Source organism: Lipophrys pholis, assembly GCF_963383615.2.
Source record: "Lipophrys pholis genome assembly, chromosome: 8".
In the NCBI taxonomy this organism is placed as follows: domain Eukaryota; kingdom Metazoa; phylum Chordata; class Actinopteri; order Blenniiformes; family Blenniidae; genus Lipophrys; species Lipophrys pholis.
This window is the reverse complement of record NC_137630.1, coordinates 5,683,501-5,708,735: the sequence shown is the minus strand read 5'-3', so window position 1 is coordinate 5,708,735 and position 25,235 is coordinate 5,683,501. Positions and strand designations below refer to the sequence as shown.

The 25,235-nt window shown below is 45.5% G+C and overlaps 1 protein-coding gene across 1 annotated transcript in view; it reads left to right on the top strand.

The window, feature by feature from the left end:
• myt1b (myelin transcription factor 1b) overlaps positions 1-20,747 on the top strand; it is a gene marked incomplete at both ends in the record, with an annotated part of 165,801 nt that extends 145,054 nt beyond the window's left edge. The window contains 17 exons of the mRNA XM_080468448.1: positions 608-1,774; positions 4,577-4,711; positions 6,081-6,171; positions 6,417-6,533; positions 9,639-9,889; positions 10,599-10,786; positions 12,848-13,099; positions 13,621-13,775; positions 14,526-14,588; positions 14,938-15,006; positions 16,327-16,389; positions 16,811-16,891; positions 17,625-17,846; positions 18,658-18,749; positions 18,883-18,986; positions 20,333-20,476; positions 20,604-20,747. Of these exons, the coding sequence (XP_080324574.1) occupies positions 608-1,774; positions 4,577-4,711; positions 6,081-6,171; positions 6,417-6,533; positions 9,639-9,889; positions 10,599-10,786; positions 12,848-13,099; positions 13,621-13,775; positions 14,526-14,588; positions 14,938-15,006; positions 16,327-16,389; positions 16,811-16,891; positions 17,625-17,846; positions 18,658-18,749; positions 18,883-18,986; positions 20,333-20,476; positions 20,604-20,747 (3,338 nt within the window). The remainder of the gene's footprint in view (positions 1-607; positions 1,775-4,576; positions 4,712-6,080; positions 6,172-6,416; positions 6,534-9,638; positions 9,890-10,598; positions 10,787-12,847; positions 13,100-13,620; positions 13,776-14,525; positions 14,589-14,937; positions 15,007-16,326; positions 16,390-16,810; positions 16,892-17,624; positions 17,847-18,657; positions 18,750-18,882; positions 18,987-20,332; positions 20,477-20,603) is intronic.
• Positions 20,748-25,235: the final 4,488 nt, after the last annotated feature.

Here is a 25,235-nt window from a genome sequence, read left to right as displayed (position 1 = left end):
AAAAGTTATAATTCATTTTAAAATGACACGAAATGGTAAAATGTCAGTTTCACTTCAATTAGGTTGAATCTTATTCATTTTACACATTTTAGTCCGTCATTCATGAACCTTGTTATGAAATAAGTCAAAGACAACTGCCTGTAAATTAAAGCGACAGTTCCAGTTTTGTACTACGAGTCTCAGAATAGTTGTTTTCCCTGTTGACTTCCAGCGCCGTTGTCGCGTAAACAAACTGCCAGAAAGCCACAAAAGCATGAAGACGTTGTCATATAAACGATTCAGTAACTAATGAACTTCATGTGTTTGGTCAGTGGGAGGATCATGACGAGGTGAAGAAATAATGTCTTAACAAGGTTTTATAGGTTATTTCCAGGTGTTGACAGACGCCACGCTTCCTTTTGGCCACGCCAACATTGTGCGTGAGCGTCTTCATCCGCAGATCGATTTCGGCAGGTTATTTTTATTTCATTGTGAGTTCACGGCGACCGACTTAGCAGGTAGAAAGGTGATGCACTAAAGATATTTTTGACAGCAGCTTGACCTCCCGCCGTGACTCACTCCTCGCCGTGTGCCGGCGCTCTGACCTCTTCGCCTTTGTTCCCAACAGAGGAGGAGTGCGTGATCATCGAGCCCGAGCAGGACGCTGCAGCTCCTGCCCAGGAGGACTGTCACTCACCCTCGCAGAGCGCAGAAGAGGTGGCAAATTCTCTCCTTCACCTGGGCAGGGTCCCCAACAACAACAACAACAACAACAACAACGCTCCGAGTGAGGCCATTCAACTGCCTGTTGCCATGGAGACAGAGGACGATATCGCCACCGAGCAGGGTGAAGGAGTGAAGGACGAGCAGGAGGGGGATGTGAATGAGGAGGAAGAGGTGGAGGAGGAGGAGGAGGAGGCGCGCAGAGTTCAAGTGCTGGAGGAGTCGCCCGTTCTGCCGGAGGAGGCAGACGACGTCGACCACAAGCGAGGAGAGCATCGAGACTCCGGCGACCAAGATTATGAGACCCAAAGTGTCCACGGTGAAGAGATCAGAGGTGAAGATAATATGGAAGAGGAGGAACATTTAGCAGCTTCAGAGCCAGAAACAGCAGCAGAGGAGGAGGAGGAAGAGGAGGAGGAGGAGGGGGAAGAGGAGAAAGAAGAGGAAGTGGAGCACAGGGGGGATATTCCGACCATTACTGACGTGCCGACTGCCGTCCGCACCATCACCAGCATTGCAGCCGCTCAGGGAACCCACATAAAGAGTGAAGACCACAGGGCCAGTCCTCCAGAGGACTTCAGCCTCCTCAGAACCAGTCCCCTCAACAAGTATGACTCTCTTAAAGCGAGCTCGCTCCACAGCTACAAGGCCAGCCCTCCTTTAAGCTTCGGCTCCCACAGGGCCAGTCCACTGGAGGAGTTCTTCTCCATCCCGAGAGGCGACGGCTACAGACTCCACAAGCCCTCGTCGTCCGCCTCGACGGACATCATCGAGGTCTGCTCCGAGAAGTCTGAGGAGAAAGACTACGACAACATGGACGGGGACGACGAGCGCGACGACGAGGACAGCCTGTCGCAGCGCTCCACCGTGACGGACGAGTCGGAGATGTTCGACATGACCCGGGGGAACCTGGGCCTCCTGGAGCAGGCCATCGCCCTGAAGGCCGAGCAGGTGAAGCCGGCCGGGCCCAGAGAGCTGCTCCGCGCCCCAGATATCCACCACCAGCGCTACTTCACCATGGAGGACAGGCCCAAGCACCTGGACATCATCCGCAAGAGCTACTTCAGCAAAGGTGAGGCCAGAGTGAGGAAGCAGGCACTGAGATGTTCTCTCAGAGTCCTGGAGCTACGTCAGAGTCACATGGTAGAGTCACCGCAGGGGTTTCTTCTGCTGGTTGTGTTGAAGCGTAATTTGAATTTATTGAGAGGAAAGCCCCTTGAGATGCAACATCTCATTCACAAGGGGGACCGAGTCTGCAACAATCAGGGATCAGATCCTGAGGTCGACGCATGCAGTGGCTGTGTCTCGGCTCAGATGTTAAGACGCTAAAGATTCTCCGGATGAGCTGAAGTAAATACGCAGAGAGATTATGTGCCTGGGTTCCTTCACTGTCCTTATTGCTCTAAATCCACCTGGACGACACAGGGAGATTTATGAATGATTAACAAGAATCCAGACAAAAGTAAAAGTCATGCCTCCAATGGCTTTTCCAGTCTTGATTCATCACATGTTAGCAACCACCTTTTTTTTAATGAACTCAGCATCAAATGAAACTGAGAATCTATTGACATTGTTTTAACGATCAACATAAAGACGGGGGGGTTTCACCACGCTCTGTTGTGTGTTAACACAAATGATTGTTTTACTTTTGGTACTCTCAGGGGGGGGGGGGGGGGTCACCCTTCTCACAGCTTTAGGTGACAGATGTAAACTAAACAACCTAAAAGGGGTTTTTCAACTCAAATGTGTGTCACCCTGCAGGTGACTTTGCGAATTCCTCCCTCAGAAAGTCCAATAAATACATCCAAAGAAGAAAGACAAATGCAGGGCTCGATTCACTGAATGAAAGACTTTCACTATGCAGGTTTACGTGTATCATGTCATGTGGTGTGAAATGACACTGAAATAGATCGACTGGCTAAAACTGACTTAATATTGTGAAACTAAAGAATAGAGCTGAAGGGGCTGAAATGAAAAGATTATTGTTTCAAATAGCTGAAAGGGCTACAAACAGCCAAATAGGGCAATATAACAAAAAAAAACTGGAATAGCTAAACATTTCAAAAACTGATGAAAATTCCAAGAGGTCTTGTTGATTCCGTGATTCAAATTCATAAAATTCGGCAAAGTGATTTCTTCGTTTTCTAGGTGGAACTTGTTTTCCAGACAAGTTGTATTTGGTGGCAAGTGGGTAAAATCATTCGCAGAGCGCAGATCAAAACATCGACTCCAGGAATACAAACGCGAGCCTCTGTGAGTCTTTGTTAGCGTACTACGAGCTGAGCGCTCCCTGGTTTCAGTCTGGATGGTATATTTATCCTACAGGTCCCGTGGAGTGGTTCAACACGCCGCAAGGAAGCAGGAGGACTTTTATGCCTTAATAATATGAGTGGAAAGCAGCGGGAAAGAGTCAGCAATTGGCCAATTGTAGGAAAGAGTAGAGAAAATGATGTGCTAAAGCTGTGCGAGTTGTCATGTCCTGAACGGTACAAATAAACACCGTGTACCAAATAAACAGCGATGAGTCACGGAGCTCGGTTTAGATCCTCCCGTTTCCATTGTAATGGGAATGAAGTGCTTCCAGCTGAATAGACTTCCGTGAAAAGGGGGAGAGAGGAGGTGTGCAGGTCGCAGCAGTGTTTGTTTACGTGCTGCATGTGTTGGAAAGCCTTGTATTTCGCAGCTGGCACGCTGCCCACTCGTCATGCTCCGCACAGTATAGCAACAAGTGTGATTACATGCCTGCTAGTGCTGCCCTACCCTTGGCCCCCGACTCCCTCCCGCCATGACGTCCCTGTTCTGCCCGACGCTAATTAGGAGATGCATGTCTCGTTAACATTCAATTTGAAGGCCAACAGAGCATCGCGCCGTCCTCTTGTTCTTTTTGCCCCCTTCCTCCGATACCACCGTCACTCAGTAGCATACCTCCAACGGTAGCCGGGGCGGAGCAGGCCGCCGACATTATCTGTCAACTACAGAGTCGTGTCTGTTCCTTCCCGGTGTATTTGCACTTCTTCTATTTGTTTTCTTTATTTTCCACACGGTTCCAAACACGCTGGTCCAAATCGTCCGCAGGGTGTGAGCGGCCGTTCAGGAGGACTTTGAAAAGCTTGTTGCTGCTCATGCTGATGGTTAGGGAAACACAGGTTTAGTTAAACAAGCAATACTATTAACAATAACAATAACGTTGTGTTGACGAGTTGATTCACGATAAATACAAACAGGTATGTAGACGATGTTCCTGTATTTATGCTTTTTGGATTTTATTCTCTTTGAAACAACAGTGCTCTTTCTCTTGCCCCTACTTCAAACCAGCTGTGACTGGGTCGAGTTTGTTTGTTTGTTTGTTTGTTTGTCCCTAGATTTTAGTTCCGACTTCTCCATGACATGGATTAAAATCTTTTAACTTCCTAATTGCACAGTTTTTGTAAAGGAATCACAACTAATCTCGCGTTTCTCCCAAATATAAAATTCCATCATTTTGAATTTGTGTCTCACAAGTTTCCAGCGCGTGAAAACAAGATTTATCACAGTTCAGTCCGTCCGCCATCATTTTGGGAGATACTGTGCAGCTCCTCTTCCAGGAGTGTTTCGTTCCTAAAGGCATGAAGAGAAACACACAAATCACATTTGGAGTGATGCATTAAACGCCCGGTGCATTTCCAGTGATACATAAGGCATGAGGAGGGGATACAGATGGTGTTGCTTTTGTACAGTTGTCTGAAATATGTCTAGATTTCATGCTCAGTGGAGCACAGCGTCTGAGGGCTTTAACCACTTGCTTTTGTCCTCCTTGTTCATCCCACCTTCCCTTCTCCATCCACTCATCCCCCCCCCCCCCCCGCCCCCTCGCTGTCCACTTCCTCAAACCCAGAGAGCAGCAGGCCAGAGAAGAGGGAGATAAAATGCCCCACGCCGGGGTGTGATGGGACGGGCCATGTGACCGGCCTCTACCCTCACCACCGCAGCCTGTCAGGCTGTCCGCACAAGGACAGGATCCCCCCCGAGAGTGAGTGCTTGGTTTTTTTCTTTTTTTTTTCATTTTGCCTCTGTTGCTTAGAAAAGCAAAATAATATGCGTGCAGCATGATGTTCTCCTGTAATGACCATCAGCATTAAATCTGCACGACTGAAACAAGTCAATTCAGTTCAGTTGTGGTTTTACTCAAAGCTTTGCAGTGGTCAATATTGATGTGTAGGGTTTAATAACAATAATTTTTTTGGTACTTTTACTTTTACCCGAACAATATTAGCTGCTTGGGTTAGATTGTTAAGCTCAGAAAACCCTGATTCAGTTTCCAACTGATCTATTTTCATGTAAAGTGGGTCTAAAGTAGACAAAACCTTCCTTTGAATACTTCTGTTTGTGTGTGATCTTATTCTTGGTCATATTCTGAGTTGGTCACCTGCAAAACATGCCCTGCAAGCAGCTTCTGCTTGCATGTGCATGCACTTTAGCACAGTTTATACAAGATGTTATCAAATCAAACCGTTAGAGTATCACAGCAAATAGATATCTACCCAAACATGGACACATACATGAACATTAAGGGTATAAAAATGTTAATATTTGGTGATATCGTATCTATTCGTCTGAGCTGAATCGTTCAGTCACAAGGGTTGACGAGAACTTCCTGTCTCACTGACTTCTTCACTTTATCAAACGGCTGAGGATCATTTTATTCTTCTTCAGTATTGTATAATGGTAATAGTGTAATATAAAGTATTGTTGGATCATTGTGTCGATTACACAGAAATGTCCCCTGAAATTGAGTTGTTAGTAAACTTAGACCAGATCGTTCACAAGTTACATAAAACAAAGTAAACACCAGCTTGTGTTTAGTTGTTTTTTTTTTAATGGTTAAAATATTGACTTTGTCGAGGCACAGTCAGCCGGCAGTTGCAGTTTAACGCTTTTGCGCTCACACAGTGTTTCTGCCAGCAATCCGAGGAGTGCCTCAGGAACATCCATCACCCTTTAGAAATCAGGATACATCTTTGAAACCAGGAGTATTGCGCTTTTCTTTCTTGTTTTTATGAGACAAAATGAAAATCAGGCATGAAAACCTTCACTTTTGTCAGGAGGATTTAGAGGGCGAGGTTATGTGGTGATAGAAAGCTCATGTCTGTGTTTGGTTCACTCATCCAAGAGACTAATAACTATTATTAGCAGGTTTTTTTCTTCAAAAATAGACAGCTGCTGCCATGTGGAGAGAGGAGGGGAGTGGAAATATTTATGAAAGAAATGCAAAAAAGGAGTACACGCTTCCATCCCAGCACAAAAGTGTGCATGCAGTCTTTTGAATAAAGAGTGTTTTCAATTATTTAAATGAGATTGAGGCTTTTCTCTCACTGTGCGATTGTGTGTCTCCTCCGCAGTTCTGGCCATGCATGAAAATGTGCTGAAGTGTCCGACTCCTGGCTGCACCGGTCAGGGCCACGTCAACAGCAACCGCAACACGCACCGCAGGTAATTACTCGCACGTGCAGCGCCGGCCGTGTGCGTCCGCATTGTTCCCACTGCGCGAGGTTCTGCAGGTGAGCGCGTTGTGCTCGGGACGTGCGCTCTCCCTCGGTGTATTTGCAAAGCTTGTACATTCATTTATGCAGGACAGCAAATGTGTCAGCGTGCATCAGAGTGATGTGGACCTCTGCAGTCAGCAGTGTTTCACTCCTTTCACTATTCAGCTGCTCTCCTCTGCTCCGCCCCTCCAGCCTCTCCGGCTGCCCAATCGCCGCCGCAGAGAAGCTGTCCAAGGGCCACGACAAGCAGCACCTCTCCCAGCCGGGCGGCGAGCACCTCAAAGGGAGTCCCAACGACCGAGTGCTGAGGTGGGTCATCCGGGGAGCAGCTTAGAGTCACTGCCTGATTCCTGTATGGAGCTACAGTGTGTTAGCTAAAGGAAGTTCAGCCTTTTTTCAGACCGCCACAGTCCACCATAGTCCACCACAGACCGCCACAGTCCACCACAGTCCACCACAGTCCACCACAGACCACCACAGTCCACCATAGTCCACCACAGACCACCACTGACCACCACAGTCCACCACAGACCACCACAGTCCATCACAGTCCACCACAGACCACCACAGTCCACCACAGACCATCACAGTCTGCCACAGTCTACCACAGTCCACCACACAGACCATCATACAGTCAATCACACTCCACCATAGACCACCACAGACCACCACAGTCCACCACACACTGCCACAGTCCACCACAGACCACCACAGTCCATCACAGTCCACCACATAGACCACCATAGTGTCCACCGCTGTTCACCACAGACCTCCACAGACCACCATGACCTTGTTCTGTACGTTGACCATGAGAGGCGGAGCCGGCCTCCGTGCGGTCTCTGTAATGACCACGGTGTGTTGAATCTTGTGGCGGCCGGCTCATCATGGCCAACACCTGGAACTCTGAGATCTCTTCATCTCCTGTCATCTCCCCCCGACCGGCCGGGCAGCGCCGCCACGGCCAAAAGAATGATAATTAACACCAAGCAGACGTCGGTATTATGCTAAGTCCACGCTCTTCCTCGTTGGTATTTTAATTAATAATGCCACCGATAAGCTAATTATGCCAGTTATAGGGGCATTGCGGGGGGATCGGGGAAAATAATTGCTTTCCTAGAGGAAAAGCTCATCAGTGGTCGGACAAAGCATCGAGGATTAAAACATAATAAGGCTGGCTTTGTTTTCTTTTCTCAGATTGTTATTCAAATGAGCTCGGGTGTCTGTTGTATGTGCAGCCGAAGAATTCCTCGTGCAATCCAGTCTTCTAATGGAATCCATGTTGAATTAATAGAAATCCCCTGTGATCAGTGCTGGAAAGTTTCTCTCTGCAGTGGATCGGCTCTGCACTGTGAGGACATGAGGACATGAGGACAGGGCGTTAACTCACATCGCTCACACGCAAGAAGATATTATCATTAACTGTCAAATAAATCCACTTATTTGAAAGGTGGCGATATCGTCCCAGTTCCTTTAATTGACAGATGTAATCATTAGCTGGTGACCTCAAACCTCCACACACTGCTGGCAGCGCCGCCTTGGGTTTCCTCCTCCAGACTCAACAGGACAGGCTCAGTTAAATACAAATGGAAATTGTTAAAATTAAGTTTCTTTCACTGTAATTTCTCAGTTCGTGACGAGTTAATTTCGATCTTTCAAGAATGATAACCGCTGCTGAAAAATGTGTCTCTCATCATCCAGTCGTATTCGGACGATTGGAAAATGTGGCAAGTGTTTGAAATCACGCATCAGAATGATGAAAGATCCGACAGCACGTCGGCCATCAATTTAAAAAATCTCAAACCAGAGGGCCGCGAGTCAACAACAGGAAAAATGGACGTCCAACATTTCTGATTCCGCGGATTCAATCAATTATGACATAGTTTAATTCGTATGATCCAATTAAACAGCTTTAATCCTCAGAAGCTGATAGAAGCGAGTAGAACTTTCTTTTCTTTATGGTTGGTTTTCTTCAGTTCAATATGCCAATTTAATGCAACGACCTTTGTTTTTAGAGGTACGGCAGCTTTTTCCTTTCTTTGCTAAAAACAAGGGCAATCACTGAGCTCAGCTAGTTAGTAAGTAAGTAAAGTTTATTTATAAAGCGCTTTTCACAGATAAAAATCACAAAGTGCTTTACATAAAATGGGTGCAATAAAAACGGAATATAAGAATTTCAGTTACAAGTCAGAAAAGTATTTAGCCAAAAGCGTTCTTAAATAAAAACATCTTCAAGTACTTTTTAAAAGAGCTTGTGGAATCGAGCGTTTGGAGGGACAGGGGCAAGTCATTCCATAGCCTGGGGGCTACAGTCTGAACCCCCCCCCCCCCCGGGTTTTAAAGCAGGTCTGTGGGACCTTCAGGAGACTCTGGCCTGAAGATCGGAGGGGGACCCTGAGGTGTAGGGCCACAGCAGGTCAGTGATGTAGTGAGGGGCCTGACCATGCAACGTCCAGAAAGTGAAAATTACAATTTTAAAGTCAATTCAAAATTTGACTGGGAGCTAATAATAGACTTTACTTACACGTCACATGTGAACAAATAAATTAAATAAGATGCACCTCATTACAAATAGCAAGACGACATTATTAGTAATTGTAAGAACTGAAAGATGCTGTGAAAATATAATTACTGCTTAATAAAATGAAAGAACAATCATATAGGAAAAATGACCCAATATTAAAATGTGTGCAGGAGCTTTAGCAGGTGTTGCTACTCTTTGGACATCATGCTAATGCTAACGCAAACACGTCGGCCACTTCTGAACTACAGATTCTGTGGTTCAGCGTTAGCATTACTTAGCATACGTCATATAACTCCGGCTGCATTCGTCTCGCGTTCAGTCAGAAATAAATATAGGAATTAGCTGAACGGACGGTTAGCTGAACGGACGGTTAGCTGAACGGACGGTTAGCTGAACGGACGGTTAGCTGACGTCGCTAAAAGCTCAACTTTTGATTATCTGGAGTTAAAATGAGGGGACGAGGAGCAAAAGCAGAGTTAAAAATAAGGAAGCCACTCCCCTCCTTCTGTTAGCCCTTCCTCTCTGGGTCTGTCCTCCTCCTCCTCCTCCTCCTCCTCCTCCATTCTTCCTCGCTCTCTCTGGCTCTCTGTGGTCTATCAGTGGATTTACGCCAACAGGTCTGACAAAAGCCCGGGCTCTCCAGGAAAACGAGAGGGCTTAAAGCTCATAAATTCCATGCTGTACAACATGCAAATGTGCCCTCTGCTGATAAGAGAGCTTTTAATCCTGCTGCACTCCTGCTAAGTACACCGTTGCCCCTATCTTTACTCTCTCTATTTCACTCTCCACTCATTCTTTCACTCTCTCTTCTTCCCTCCTATCGGCGGGAGCATTCTGTGTCTCTTTATTGCATCAATCCTCTTTTATTGCTCATCTTGGCTCATCTCTTTGACTTCCTGCGTGTCGCTCCTCTTTAATCCCCTCCGCAGGCCCATGTGCTTCGTGAAGCAGCTGGAGGTGCCCCAGTACGGCAGCTACAGGCCCAACATGGCGCCGTCCACGCCCCGCGCCAACCTGGCCAAGGAGCTGGAGAAGTACTCCAAGGTGTCCTTCGATTATGCAAGCTTCGACGCTCAAGTGTTCGGGAAGCGCACGCTTGCTCCAAAGATGCTCACCAGCGAAACCTCACCCAAAGCCTTCAAAAGTAAGATCTGCTGAACGTGGCGCCGCGCCCATAGCGACATCCACGGGTCGACCACAGAGGAGTTAGACGCATGAAGCGCATAATGTATTTAAGAACCAGCGACAATGCCAAAACCAAAAGTGATGTCTGCAACTGTTCAGACCAAAAGAGTCACTTTTACCGACTTGACATCAAATGAAAGTCGATGAGTGTACCTTTACAAATGAAGAACATACACTTTACAAGCTTTCATGTCCAGTTTTTCTCATCTAACTTCACCAAAATGGTGGTTCATGTTTTATTTATAACATTCAGGAACTACAGGAAAGACGTTTTATTCCTGTTGCAGACGTTTGTCACAGTGTTTGCCTGTGTTCGCTGTTATAGTTATTTTAGCCGTTTTAGCTACGAGTGTCAGTGTTGTTTTTGTTCAGCACACCAGGGCGATGCTGACATCACAGCTCACTACAAAAAAACAGACTTTCTCGTGACGATCTGTGGATTTTAAGGTTTTATTCCACCACATGCAACATGTGAGAAAAGACAAGTTAAGAGAACAAGCGAGTTGAGTGGCATTCCTTCTACATTGGATTGGATTGATCGCAGGAGAAGACATGCTCCCTTTACTAACAGACACACCCACAAAGGGGCGGGGCTTTGTCTGAACATGACTTTACGGTTTCTTCTTCTGTGTGGATATGTCCTAATCAAAAATGTCCGTCCTCTCCAGCTAAGCCCTCATTCCCCAAGTCGTCGTCGCCCAGCCTCAGCCTGCACGAGTACGGGAAGAGCTCCTCCTTGGCCTACGACTACTCGCACGACGCCGAAGCTGCTCACATGGCCGCCACCGCCATCCTCAACCTGTCCACCCGCTGCTGGGAGAAGCCCGAGAACCTCAGCACCAAACCGCAAAACAAGGTGATCTGAAATGTCAAATCTGGCCGGTTTTCTGATTGCGGGTGGTTTTGCCCGGCGCGTCCCTCCGTGGCACACGCAGAAAGAGACTTATTAGCTGATTGTGGTGCTGATGAAACAGGCCACAGCTGGAAGATGAGAGGGGAGAGCAGTGGGTGTGCCTCCCCTCCTCCCCCCTTCAGCTCGGCATGAATATATCATCAGGAGGCATTGGCTTACAGCAACAGGACGGTGTTGAGATTCAGTTGCATCACCGCTCCCATCGTCTTTCATCGTTTCATCCCTCCATCCCACACACTCCTCATGTTGTTATTGAATTTGGCTGACTGCCAGTTCCCTGGATTACTTTTCCACCAGGTAGCCTTTTTTCATTATCTGCCGGACGGATCTACTGCGCTCCCTCTCCACCCCCGCCACTCCGTCTTTCATTTTCTCTTTGCGTCTCTTTTTGCTCCTTTTTATCTTCCTCTCCCTCTCTTTCTCCGTCCCTCCCTCCCTCGCTCCCCCTTCCTGGCTCTCTGTGCACAGGAGGTGTAATTGGAGCGCCACTTTCCCCCATATTGTGATTTTTAAAAGGTTTTCTTTCCTCGCAGAGGAAAGAAAGTGACTGCTTCATCATTTTTTTTTTTTTTTTTCGATTCCCCGACATGGTTTTAAGAAGATAAAAAGTGAAAATGAATGTCTGGCTGCTAAGCGGAGCAAGGTGTTGTTACTGCGAGGCAGTGATCCAAAAGGGGGCCTTCAGATCAGCCGCGGACTGATCTGGAATCAGAGCTGAAATCCAATATTGAAACAGTGGAACACAGAACTCATCAACTGGGGACATTTCTGGGAACGCTTCCCGTTTCTCCTTCTCTTTTCCTCCCTCTCTCTGAAACCTTTGATTTTTCTGGCCCTTGACCAGCTCGTGTTGAGCGCCATTTTACATGAATGCGGAAAACTCTGCGTTTCTGTTCACCTGCCAGCGCCGTAATACAGCGCGCAGATGAAGCTCGCCGCCGGTGCTGTTGGCACCTGAGATATCATGACTAACACGCTTAAGCAGTGAAGGCGGCGTTTCCTGAACTTGAATGCGCAGCGTTGTGAAGAAGTGCTGCGTGACGGTGTTGGTACTCGCTCCGGGGCAATTTTCTCGATTTGTTCTTTCATGAGCAGGTGGAGGTGGAAACAGGAAGAACATCTCACCACCGGAAAGTTCAGCTCCTGTTTGGGAGGTTAAAAGTTATGATTTAGGAAAGGTCTTCATTAATAGACGTGCAGGGCCGATTCTGCTGAGCCCTTCACAATGCACTCACTGAAATACTTCTAAACGGTGTTAAAAGGCTATAGCAAGTCTTTATTTTAGCTTCACAACATTTGAAAGTCAGAACCAATACACACCAGTTAGGTCAACTAAAATTACCCCCCCCCCCCCCCCCCCAAAAGAAAAAAAACAATTCCACATGAGAAAGTACAGGTGAAAGTAGAAAGGAAAAAGCTGCTTTTAATAGGAAGTAACATGCAGAACCAGAGTCAGAGAAGGAGAATTTCCACAGAAACATATAATATAATTAGATATAAATACAACAAAATTTGTGGTAAGTAAAATATTGTCTTGGTATTGTACAACAAATAGGCGCAGTGGACGTCTTAGTCAGCCATTCATCCATTGAGAAAACTCAGCAGCACTCTCTCACTTATAGTTGTAAAAACTTTATTTTTTACTGTTATTTTACATTACTGGAAAGTATTGACTTTATTACAAACAGGGAAGAAACTATTACATTATGGTTTCCAATGAGGGGAAATGTGAAAAAAAAAAAACATGAGAATGAAATGTTTCTGTAATTAATCAAATATAAATCAACTTCAGTTCAAAGTACGAAAAAAAAATCAGATTTGTTTGTGATGATTGAGTCCTGCAGCTCTTTGCTCCTCAGTTGTTCTCCAGAGGAAGACAATTAGTGATTTGAAGTGATTTTTCCACATTTCATCAGTAATTAGAAAAGTGGTGCTTGTAGGACTTTCCCGTGACGCACGTCTCTAACGCCCTGCATCGTGACGGCGCCTGTGTTTTCTCTTCAGGAATTGGACATTGAGGTGGACGAGAACGGCACTCTGGACCTGAGTATGAAGAAGCCCATCAAGCGGGAGGGCAGCCTGTCCGGCACCAGCCCGGGGGTGCGCTCCCCGGACCCCTCGTCCTCCTCCTCGCTCCACCACGGGGGCAGCAGCGGGATGACCTCGCCCAACCTGCTGGCCTACAAGCAGGAGGACTGGGAGGGGCCGCTGGATTACACCAAACCCAACCGCCAGCGGGAGGAGGAAGCGGAGGAGGTCAGTGCTGCTCCGCCGCGGAGGAAATGTTGCAGCATAAATAACAACAGGCACGACCCCCCGAGGCCTCTGGAATAAAAAAAACAAAAAAAAAACCTCTTAATTGTTTACATCACTTTGTCTTCTTCTAATCCCTGTTCCTTATTTCCTGTCCCCCGCTCCTCTTTCTATTATTCATTCCTTTCGGAGTTACTGTACAGTTAAAACACTGCACTGTGGAGCCGAGGTGGTGTGTCAGGTGCATTGCACCATCCTGGATTTGGCATATGCTAATTTTGAGTCCTTTGAACTTTTTCAAAAGAAATATAAAGGGCCTTGAATGTTAATTTTTTATGAGGACAGTCTGCAATTGGAAACATCGCTTGTCTACAAAAGAATAAAAGTGGATTGTGTGTCACAAAGTCTTGTGGCTTGTACACAAATATTCAAACTTCTGTGAGAAAGGAGCCTCCAAACTCCACACAGCGAGAGACGGGACAGGTTGTGTAACGATGTTTGTGGACGACTGTGGGTTTTCTCAGATGGAGCACACGGCGCAGTCCTACGTGTCGTCCGACCCAGAGGACTGCGACATGATGCAGGACGGTATGGAGGACAGGAAGTACCCGGGGGAGGTGACCACTCCGAGCTTCAAGGTCAAGTTTCAGCCCAAGGACGCCAAGAAGGAGCTGCTCGCGTAAGTATCAAAGAGACGTTCGCTCAGCTCCACTCAGTCATGACACTGTCGGCCATCGGGTGGCAGTAGAGAGTAAACACTTGCAGTCCCTCAGTACTATTTTCCTGAGGGCTCACATAACAAAAAAAAAATTACGTAACTGCTGTAGCCCGACCTTTAAATAAGACCCGATGTTACTTAAAATCAATGTTTCTGGTAATAAAAAGCTGTATTTTTAAATTTGACTTTGGAAAATCTGCAGTTAAATGTCAAAATCCTGCTGAAAACTGCATTTCTTTTTGTGCCTTTAGACAACAGCTCAGGGCAAAGATATGCACATAAAGCTCAAACTTCATATAAAAACAAACTACTTTTTATTCATTTTTTTTACTCATTGACCTTGCACCAAGTGATTATGCAATAATGGCCAATAAAGTAATAATTTTGAAGCTAATAATGCAATAATTTGAAGTTAATAGACCAGAGGTTCTTTTGAGGTTTCCAGTATTGCTCACTGGAGATTTGAACTGAACTGTTCAAATATCTACTGTTTCCTTTTTTAAATCCCAGTCGATCAGCAGAAACATGCCGAAACACCCTGAGCTGCTGACATGTGACTGACTGACTGGTGTTTCTAATGAAGTGGCTTGTCAATGTGTGTGTCGCTGTTCTTCCCCTGCCTGAATGTTTTGTCTGTTTTCTGCTTGTGATCCACAGTGTAAGTCAGTTCTCTCTGGGCTCTGACCCGTCCTCTGTGTCCTCCCTCTGCAGGTGTCCCACACCTGGCTGCGACGGCAGCGGACACATCACCGGGAACTACGCGTCCCACCGCAGGTATGTACGGCCGCCTTGTGTAATCTCTACCGTGGGCCCACCGAGCCCGACTCCAAAGCAGGCGCACCACGACTAATTCAAATATTTTATTTGATCCTGACATGCCAGAGGCAATAATGTAGCGTGAGCCGGCGAAGCAAAGACGGTCATTGACTTTGATATGCATCAGTAATTTACTTCTTGCTGTCTGTCCTCTTCTTCTTAAATGACCTTGGTATGCCTTGCATTCTTGATTTCCCTTCACTCATGTCTTTCTCCTCTCTCCTTTCAATCCCCCTCGCTTCCCTCTCTTCCTCGTCCTCCTCCTCTGCCCGTCCTTGCCTCCTTCTCCGTTCTCTTTCTCTCTCAGTCTGTCTGGGTGTCCTCTCGCTGATAAGAGCCTTCGGTCCCTCATGGCGGCCCACACCCCTGAACTCAAGTATGTCTGCTCCTACACCTTCACTGCCTTTTCACTGCCACTCCAGCGCGCTGCTACTGACACTGGCCGCCGTCACAATGCTTCATCCTGCTGACATTAACTCTCCTTTGTCGCTGGCTGCCGCCGCCGCCGCCGCCGCCGCCGCCGCGCCTGCATCTCTCATAGCGCTGTTTTTTTTCTGCTTGCTTCCACTTTAATGAGCTCTTGTGAAAGTGAAATGAAACTTATATCTAGCTCTTTGCTGAGAGGGCCCTTTTTAGCGCTCACTGTTTATACAACAAACCGACTGAAAAACAAATCCACTCACGGATTTCCTTCTCAGTGCCCAAGTCCATCTTCAAGAGTACTGAGAAACATCTGTAAAGCTGTTTATCTAAAACCATCTTATTACGTTATTAGTCACCAGTTCACAGGAAGCAGCTCACAGGCTTGTCCATCCAGAATCTGCAGACAAACAACAAAATACATTTTATTTTATTCATTTTGTAGATGCACAAATGCTGTGTTTACTTGGGTCAGATTTGCTTCTCGGAAACCTTTCTTCAAAGTCAGAACTTTTCCACTTCCTCGTTATTTTTCTGTGTACCGGAATCGACTAATAAAGAGTATCAATCTCAACCTACAGCTGAATTTAAATGACTTTAAGCCAACAAGTTGGGTCCTCATCCAAGATGGCGGCCACACTGAAGCTCCAGTGGCAGGCAATGAGGATCTCTTTATGTGTGTATATGACAACAAGTCCTGTCTTTAAGGCCACTAACAGACTAACAGATGCTGCACACGGTGTGTGTTCATCGTCTGAGCTGCACCTGAGAGAACCACACACACACCAGCTTCCTCTGGCTCTTAGACAATGAAATACACTACTCTCTCCAAAACATCCGTATCATGACATGATAAATAATGTGAAAAGCCCTTTTTGTCAGACGTCGTCTTATCTCTGTTTGTTCCCATGAAGTCAGAAACAACTTGTGACATGTTGGAACTAAGGTTGCTCAAATGTGTATATGTGTGTGTGTGTGTGTGTGTGTGTGTGTGTGTGTGTGTGTGTGTGTGTGTGTGTGTGTGTGTGTGTGTGTGTGTGTGTGTGTGTGTGTGTGTGTGTGTGTGTGTGTGTGTGTGTGTGTGTGGAGTGTGAATCAGGACCAAAGACATCAACATCATCAAGTGTTCCTTTTTTTTGCAAATGAAATCATTGTTGCTGTGCTCATTAACATGATCACACGTCCATCTGACACCGTGCAGCGCTAGTTGAAATGAATCTGTACGCATGATTTAAACAGACCTTTAATATTAATGATTGTGTCTTGTTGTCCTCAGATGTCCCACTCCAGGATGTGACGGCTCGGGTCACATCACAGGAAACTACGCCTCTCACAGAAGGTAACCCACACAGAAATGCACACGCACAAACACACACTTATGTCCACAAACACACAGACACAGACACAGACACACACCCATGTGCACACACACACACACATTCACACACACACACACACTCACACACACACACACACACACACACACACACACACACACACACACACACACACACACACACACACACACACACACACACACACACACAGAGACAGTCAGAGAGGCCTAGTGACAGTTCACTAGATGTAGACAGGAAGCACATACTCAACAACACCTTCCATCACTGAGCCTGTTTCCAGACACATTTAGGTGTTTTGACTTGAACAACCTCTAAAATAAGATTCTTCCTCATAATGTTCTCTCCACCAGAGCTTTTTTTATTTCAACCCTATGTTATCAACTCCATACTTTCTGTTTTCAGTCTCTCTGGGTGCCCGCGTGCCAAGAAAAGTGGAATTAAAACTCCTACCAAGGACAACCAGGAGGACTCCGAGCTTTTAAAGTTCGTACCGCTCAGAAAGCCATAATGTCTGCTTTTAGCATGACTGACGGTAAAAGTAAAATGCAATAAAAAGAAAGACAGACAGGGAGAGAGAGAGAGAGAGATAGAGAGAAGTCACTGTGAGTCATATGAAACCTGCCCCCATTATTGAATCAAGCAGTAAGGTCCTTACTGATGGGAAAATACACTTACTACAGATACTGATTCTGAATGTACTTCATGGTAGAATAAAGACGAGTACATCCTCAGAAGAAAAAATAAATACATACATGTGCTTCATTTTGCATTTGCACACAAAGCTGTTAATGAGTCAGTGGCAAATAATATTCGACTGGATGAGCAAATCTGAATAGTTTCCTGACTCCTTCTTATTGGATGAAGAGAGTTTTACAGTGTGTGAGGCCACGCCCACTGTCCGGACGAAGAAACCCGCTGACGTGTCAGAAAAACACATGAATTCAACACAGATTTGAACAAAGATTCTCACCAGACTCTTGATTTGCTCATCTTGTCGAAACTTCTTTGTCGTCTACAGCATGTTCTGAAAACCTGATAGTCGCATCACCAGTTATAATTATGATAAGATTTGTAATAGTGACATTAAAAACAAAACAGAGATTGGTAAAATTGACATTTTCAAACTATAGTCTCACTTTGGTTTCTCCTTGTCTAACCTGTCCACCTCCTCTCTCTCTCTCTCTCTCTCTCTCTCTCTCGCCCCTCTCCCCTGCAGATGCCCCGTCCCGGGGTGCGACAGCCTGGGCCACATCAGCGGCAAGTACGCCACGCACCGTAGTGCCTACGGGTGTCCGCTGGCGGCCCGCAGGCAGAAAGAGGGCCTGCTGAACGGCACGCCCTTCAACTGGAAGGCCTTCAAGACAGAGGGGCCCACCTGCCCCACACCGGGCTGCGACGGCTCCGGACACGCCAACGGGAGCTTCCTCACACACCGCAGGTGAGCTCACACACACACACACACACACACACACACACACACACACACACACACACACACACACACACACACACACACACAGCGGTGGCCATATCACATGAACTCTACCCACAACGAATTCAGGATTATATGAAACAAGCATTCAAGGTCATCAGTTAACCCCAAACACAACTTTTTAGGGAAAACAAGCCTACTAAGCACAAGAAAACAGGTCCAGCCTGGACTCGAACGCGTGACCTTCTCACTGTGAGGGGGAGAGGGCTAACCACTGCACCAGTTTTCATTTGAAGTCCTGAGCTTTAAAAATTACGGAACATTGTTTTCCTAAATTAATGTTCATCAATTCATCTTTCTTGAATGTTTTTGGGAGGTCACAATTAAAGCAGGCAAAATTATCAATGTGTGTGTGTGTGTGTGTGTGTGTGTGTGTGTGTGTGTGTGTGTGTGTGTGTGTGTGTGTGTGTGTGTGTGTGTATGTGCGCGCACAGTAAATATTCAAAGTGGAGGAGAATACATTGAAGTCCGGCTGTTCTATTTTAGTATTGGACGTTGCGGAGCAGATATTTAGAAGCAGCCAATCGAAGGTCACACTGAGAACAATGACCTCTGTCATTCTGACGTTTAACCACACAAATATTGAGTTCAAAAATCTGAGCGTTTCACACCTCCAACAGTTCTGCACAAACTCCCATGGCTCATTTTGAAGCAGGACATCGGGTTTTCCCGGAAAATGTCCACGTTGTGCGTCCTGTGCGGTTGAGGTGTTTTGTTGACATGATGTTCAGCACGGTGACGCTCTGTGTGTCTGCAGCCTCTCAGGATGCCCCAGAGCTCTGTACGCCAAGAAGAAGGCCAAGTTCCCCTCAGAGGAGTACCTGAGCACCAAGTTCAGAGCCGGAGACGGTAAGACCATCCGCTCAGCCCCACTGTAGGAGACGTTTGAAAAAGGAAACGGCTTTTTACAATGAACCCGAAGCAACGTGAGACACGAGGCGGCTGGATTTTCAGTTTCATGTCCATTTCTGCCCTCCTTCAGTTCTGAACAACGACGAGGACATCAAGCAGCTCAACAGAGAGATCAACGACCTCAACGAGTCCAACAACGAGATGGAGGCTGACATGGTGAACCTGCAGACTCAGGTGTGTGCAGCGTCCCACACCCACACACCCACACACACACACACACACACACACACACACACACACACACACACACACACGCACACACACACTCAGTGTTGTAGCATGTCTTTGGACTGTGGGAGTTCTTACACAGGAAGAACATGCAGGTTCGGTCAGATGTTTTACGATAATTTATGAAATACAATGTAAGTTTTGTCAATTGGACAAGATTTATATATTCATAGAAGTTATGTTTTTTAGGACCGACTCTAAAACATTAAAAAAAAAGTAGATTTAGAAATCTTCAACATGGTGGATGAAATCCTTCATTTTCAAAATATTTGTATGAGTACCCCATGAAGGCTCTTACGGGGTACACCTCCACGGTAGCTTGCTGAACCTCTAACCCGCTCTGGAGCAGTTCATGTTCTAGATAAGAGATCAGCAAGAATTAAAGCTCCGCCTCCTGACCAATCAGACCAAGGCAATGGCGTCACTGCATCGCGTGGCCTATCGGAGGACAGGGAAATGAAAACTGAACATTTGGATGGTTTGACATCAGTTGGATTGAAACTGACCTCCTGATGATGAAAATATATTTTGGACTTTTTCGTGACCTCGACATTGACCTTTGACCCAAGCCCACAAATTTTAATGGAACCATCTCTGGATAAAGACAAATCATCCTTGAAGATGTCAAAATGTTTTTGTGAAAAGTTGGTAACATATATACATACGCACATACAAAGCAATATATATCAACTAAGGGAGGAGCGCTGATGAAGCTCTGCCTGAAACATCTGTGATAAAGTGAAATTGAGCGTCCGTTTATATTGTCCAATGAATTAATCTATTTTAAACTCAAGTTCGTTAAGCATTAACAGAGTCAGTGATTTTCTCTGCAGCATCCTGCTGCAACAGTCTTGCTGTTGTCCTGGACCATGTGTCTGAATTCTCCATATTTTTGCAGAATAATCCTCTGCTACTCCGTAAGCCGCTCTGCGGGGTCTGTGATTGGTGGAACGCTGCAAACTCCACCCCTTTTTTGTGAACATGCACTGCTCGCGATGGGAAAACCCGGGGTTGAATTAAAGAGTTGATAAGCTGCTTCGTAGTAAGATTTGATCATGTCTGGGTTTATCGATCCACATTACGGAGAGATATCCTCGGTATGTCGAGCCCGCTTGGTTGTACAGGTACCACATATCTAGAAGTACCACATATCTAGAAGTACCACATATCTAGAAGTACCACATACGTATCTAGAGGTCTTTCACTTCTCAGCAGTCAGTCGCTGTCAGATTAAATCTGAGTTGCTGAGAGCACTGCGGAGTGCGTGCTGACGGCTCGTCTCTGGGTTTCAGATCTCGTCCATGGAGAAGAACCTGAAGAACATCGAGCACGAGAACAAGATGATCGAGGAGCAGAACGAGGCTCTGTTCATGGAACTGTCCGGCCTGAGCCGCGCCCTCATCCGCAGCCTGGCCAACATCCGGCTGCCACACATGGTGAGTGCGCTCACACACAACACACACACACACACACACACACACACACACACACACACACACACACACGCACGCACACAGCCGTGCACCCCTCCCCTCTGAGCTGAGCCTGGTTGTCGTTCCACAGCAGGAGCCCATCACCGAGCAGAACTTCGACAGCTACGTGAGCACCCTGACCGACATGTACACCAACAAGGACTGCTTCCAGAGCCCGGAGAACAAGGCGCTGCTGGAGAGCATCAACAAGGCGGTGAAGGGCATCAAAGTGTGACGCGACTGCAGAAGACCCTCGGAGAGCGGAGGCTCGCAGCGCTACAATATATTCATTCAAAAAAGGGAATTCAGGTTATTTTAAATACATGGCAACTTAAAGAAAAATCTACCCAGGGAGCACTCAGCTTGAGGTGAAGTGACGTGGACCAAAATGCATCACTGCTGGGATTCAGAGGAGCGGACGGATCTTCGGCAGATGGAGGAGAAGAACTACGAACTCCGTGAGGGGGCGGGGCTTAATATGCTGTATGTTTACCTGTTCTGTGTCCCGGGAGCCGACGGAGCGACGGGAGACGAGCTTTTTTTTTCCGCCCATGGAGGCCGGACGACTCGCCGCCTTCACCCGGCTCGCCTGGAGAGGCGGAGGAAGGAAAACCGAAAATCTCCTGAGCGACGCAGCAAAATGAAGCCGTTCCGCTGTGTGGCGGCGCTCCGGTGACGGGCGGAGAGGAAACATCGATGGAAAAAAACAAACAAACAAACAAAAAAAACAGCAGATTAACCCTGAATCCTCCACAATTTGTTTTTTAACTGCAATGCTAATAGTAATAGTGTGCACACATTTCCAATTCAGTTAGTCATATCAATAGTATTTATCAAGATAGGAATTGCACTTCATTTCAATGAATAGTTTTGTGGTACGATAATTAATATTGTTATTTACGAATTATTTAAACTGGTGAACTTTTAAATTGTAACTTATTGCCATTTATGTTATTGAGGTTTATTTATTTGGAGCAATCTATTTATTAACTTTGTTTTGTAACACACACACACACACACTGACACACTGACACACCAACATGAGAAAAAAGCAACTTTACTGATCATGGGTGAAATTTGCTGAATATTTTAAAAATCTATATAAATGAGGCATATTTTGTTTTTGGAGTAATTTAAGAGAGGGGCGGAAAAAACCTTTTTAAGTGCAGATGTTTTATAATAGACTAAAATGTTTTTTGATAATTTTGCAGCAAAAAAAGTTTTTATTTAAGTCTTGATTTCCTCCGTTTTTTTGTTGTCATTTTTGTATTTCTGTTAAACACACGCACACGCACACACATGCACACACACACACACACACACACACACACACACACACACACACACACACACACACACACACCAACTGCTGAGAAGAGGAAAGAAAAGAATTATGTATTTATTATTTATTTAATATGAAAGAAATGGACTGATATGACTGTATATTTATTTTGTTATTTATGTGCGTGATGTGATGGTTGAGTAGTCTTAAAGATCCACTGCGAAGATTTAAATAAAAGACACAAAAATCGATTTAAAAAAAAAAAAAAAGAAAGAAAAACAATGTTTGATTTGCGAATAACCAGCAGCTGATTGTATGAGGAAAAAAAAAAGAAAAACCTAACAAAAGCAAACACTGTTTCGTTGCTGTCTGGTCTTTTCTTGTGTGTTTGCTTTTGTCAGGTGGAAAAACAAAAAGACAAAAAAAAACAAAAACAAACCTGTTTGTAAAGATGTTACCTCTCCGAAGCGCTTTGTAGCGGCCAGCACTGGCTCACCCCGACTCCTCTGGGATGTACCCAGACTTCTGTCAATCTGTGTGGCGGTACATCCACAGAGCTCGATTCCAGCAGTGTTTTAGTCCCAGTGTAACGGATCTAAAACACACACACACACACACACACTACACACACTACACACACACACACTACACACACAGAGCGACATATCCAACCCTCGAGGATACCTGTAGGATGGCCTCCTTTGACAAACCTGTATCAGCTAAACATTCACACCCTTGTAGCCTTACTCTAGATTTTAATTTTTGATTTTTTGATGCACAAAGTGCCACTGAGAAGAAAAAAAGAAAAGACAAACGAGAAGCGATAAAGGGAGAGAAAGAAAGAGAGCAAGAGAGAGCGAGAGAAGAGAACTCACTTTTTTTCCTGATTCTTTCTGCAATGTAACAAATGTCTGGTCCCGGGACGACCACGGCATCGAGCGCGTGTGCGTGCGGTGGATTGTTTCAGATGCCTTTATTTCTCTGCCAAGATGGCCATAAGTACACTATATATACATTCTGTATAAATAGATTTTAAAGATGCTATATATATGAATATAAACATACATATATTTTTCCAGTGTAATTGTTGACTTTGCTCTTCTTCTTCTTCTTCTCATGTATTACCTTATCAAAAAGGAGCTGAGATGCGAGGGGGCGGGGCTATTACCAATAGGAGGCAGTTACACCTTATTCTTTTAAATATCACTGAGACCTGCTCAACTGTGGCTTTAAACATACCGTTCAGTCAAGCTGAAGTCGATGATCCGGTACAAAACTTTGGAAGTGTTCTCATTGGGTTTCCTTGATTTCTCCCCTCCTGCGGTTTTTATTTTTTTAATTTTCATTTCTATTTTTTATTTTTTTTTTTTTAACTTTTCCTGTCTGTCCTTGATCCAGATTTGTCCCAAACATCTACTGTATGTTGTACTACTGAATCTGAGAAATGACTGTCAGTTTGAAACTAGATGGTTGACTCTTTGTTCCTAAGTGTCATGTGAGTTAATGTATTGTAAAAGAGTAAAAAAGAGGCGAGGACGCCTCTCCGTGATGTTGTGCACGTGTCTCACGACACGGCGCGGCTCCTGTGCTATGATTGGTGAAGGCCTGCGAGCCTTCTGGTGTCCGAGCGGGCTCCGTGGTGTAAACCTGCCTTTGAGTGAAACGTCGCAGCTGCTGTGGTGTACAGTAACCATACCCGTGTGTAACTCTCATGTCGAAGGCATGTCGTAAATGTGCTTTAGCCAATGTAGAATGAAACTCCTTTGTGCACTTTCTGAAATACCATTGAAAATGCCAGCATTTTGAAGTCTGCACCTGTGAGGACCCCAGTGGAGAGCTGCGGGAGCGGTGTATTTTTTGTAGACCAGCCCCGGAAGTCGGCGTCGCCCTGGTTCCCTCTGACAAAAAGCCCCTGGAAATTTGGGATGTTTGTGAATTGTTGGGGAAAAAAAGTCCTTGACCAGTCGCTTGTGATAAGTTTCAAGAAAATCTTGACACACTTTGGCAAATCAAAAGCAGAACTGGGCGGAAACCAAAACGGCAAGACCGTCACGTGACTTTGGCGCCACCGCCGCTAAGCTGATCTGACTCCCAACGGCTCACGTCTTCTCGTGTTTCCACCACTTTGGAGTGACTGTAAACTTAAAGATATAACGGTAGAGGATTTGCATGTCTTGAAACATAAGTAGGTTATCAAAGTGAACTAACAACCATTTAGCCACGTCCTAGCGAACAACGTTTCTAACACACCTGTAAGTAACTCTCCTGTTAGCATGTACTCGAAACTTATACAGTTGATGAATTTAAACCTTTAAACTTTACGCTAACGCTCAACTATATACACAACAGCGCTAGTCCGTGTGTTGCCATAGATTTCTCGAGAGCTCCTGTTATCATTGGGCTACTTATTAGCAATTGACTTTATATGATAGTTTACAGCTTTAAGGAGCAGGAGCTGGCTCCGGAGGCTTTTCTAACCGTCTCAGTAGTTTAATCTTGACACGTCAGTGCAAAATGGCGACATGGAATAGCTTGACAAAATAACTTGGTTCTCCTTTTTTGACAAAAGTCTTTCCACTGGACCTGCGTGTTATCCAAAACACTATAAATTGAGTCTACAAGTTAATGAGCAAGAGTTACAACAGTTTTTCAAAGCTTTCGTCATCGTGTGCCGTTTAGAGCTTAACGTCCTCGACCGCCACGTTAGCAACCACCCGTTTTAAGATCACAAGCTAACTCATGAGCCCGTACGCTTCGTTTTCTAAATCTAGTCAAAAATACAATAATAAATCTACAAGTTCGACAGTTTGAGCTTGAGCAGTTTGTGATAATAAAAGTAAGAATGAGGCAAGTTCTTTAGCATCTAATAGCAAGTTGCTAACACGCTATGTGTGGCTTTTTGAATGTTATGGATCCCAAAAAAAGAAAATCTAAAATCAGGAGTATTTTTATAGTTTGCATGAACTTAATTTCTGACATCCAAATAAAAACTAAAGAAAAAAAATATCCGCTTGAGAATGTGGGAACCAGAAGTGCTAGATTGCTAACTTGTGTTGGGGTTTTCCGACTTATTCCGATGGCTGCATAAAGACCCGGGGGCAACAGCATTGTGCCACCTGCGTGTTTCTTTCCACGTATCGAAAAGCAACCCACGCGACAACATCAAATCAGAGATGTCTGTTTGATTCAGGGGCTTCAAAATGTATTTTTTACACAAAAAAAAGGAAGTGTTACTTTCTTTTCCTAACAAATAACAAAAAAAAATAAAAAAAATGAATACCAAAAGAGATTGACAGGAAGCAGAGTTTGGTTCTCAGGTGACTGGGGAGAGCTGCGAGAGCGGAACAGAGCAATGCCATAGGTCAGCCAGCCAGCTGAGGCTACAGGCAACAGCAGCGGCTGGATCAAGGCCTCGTGTGAAATGAGACGAGTGTGTGGGAG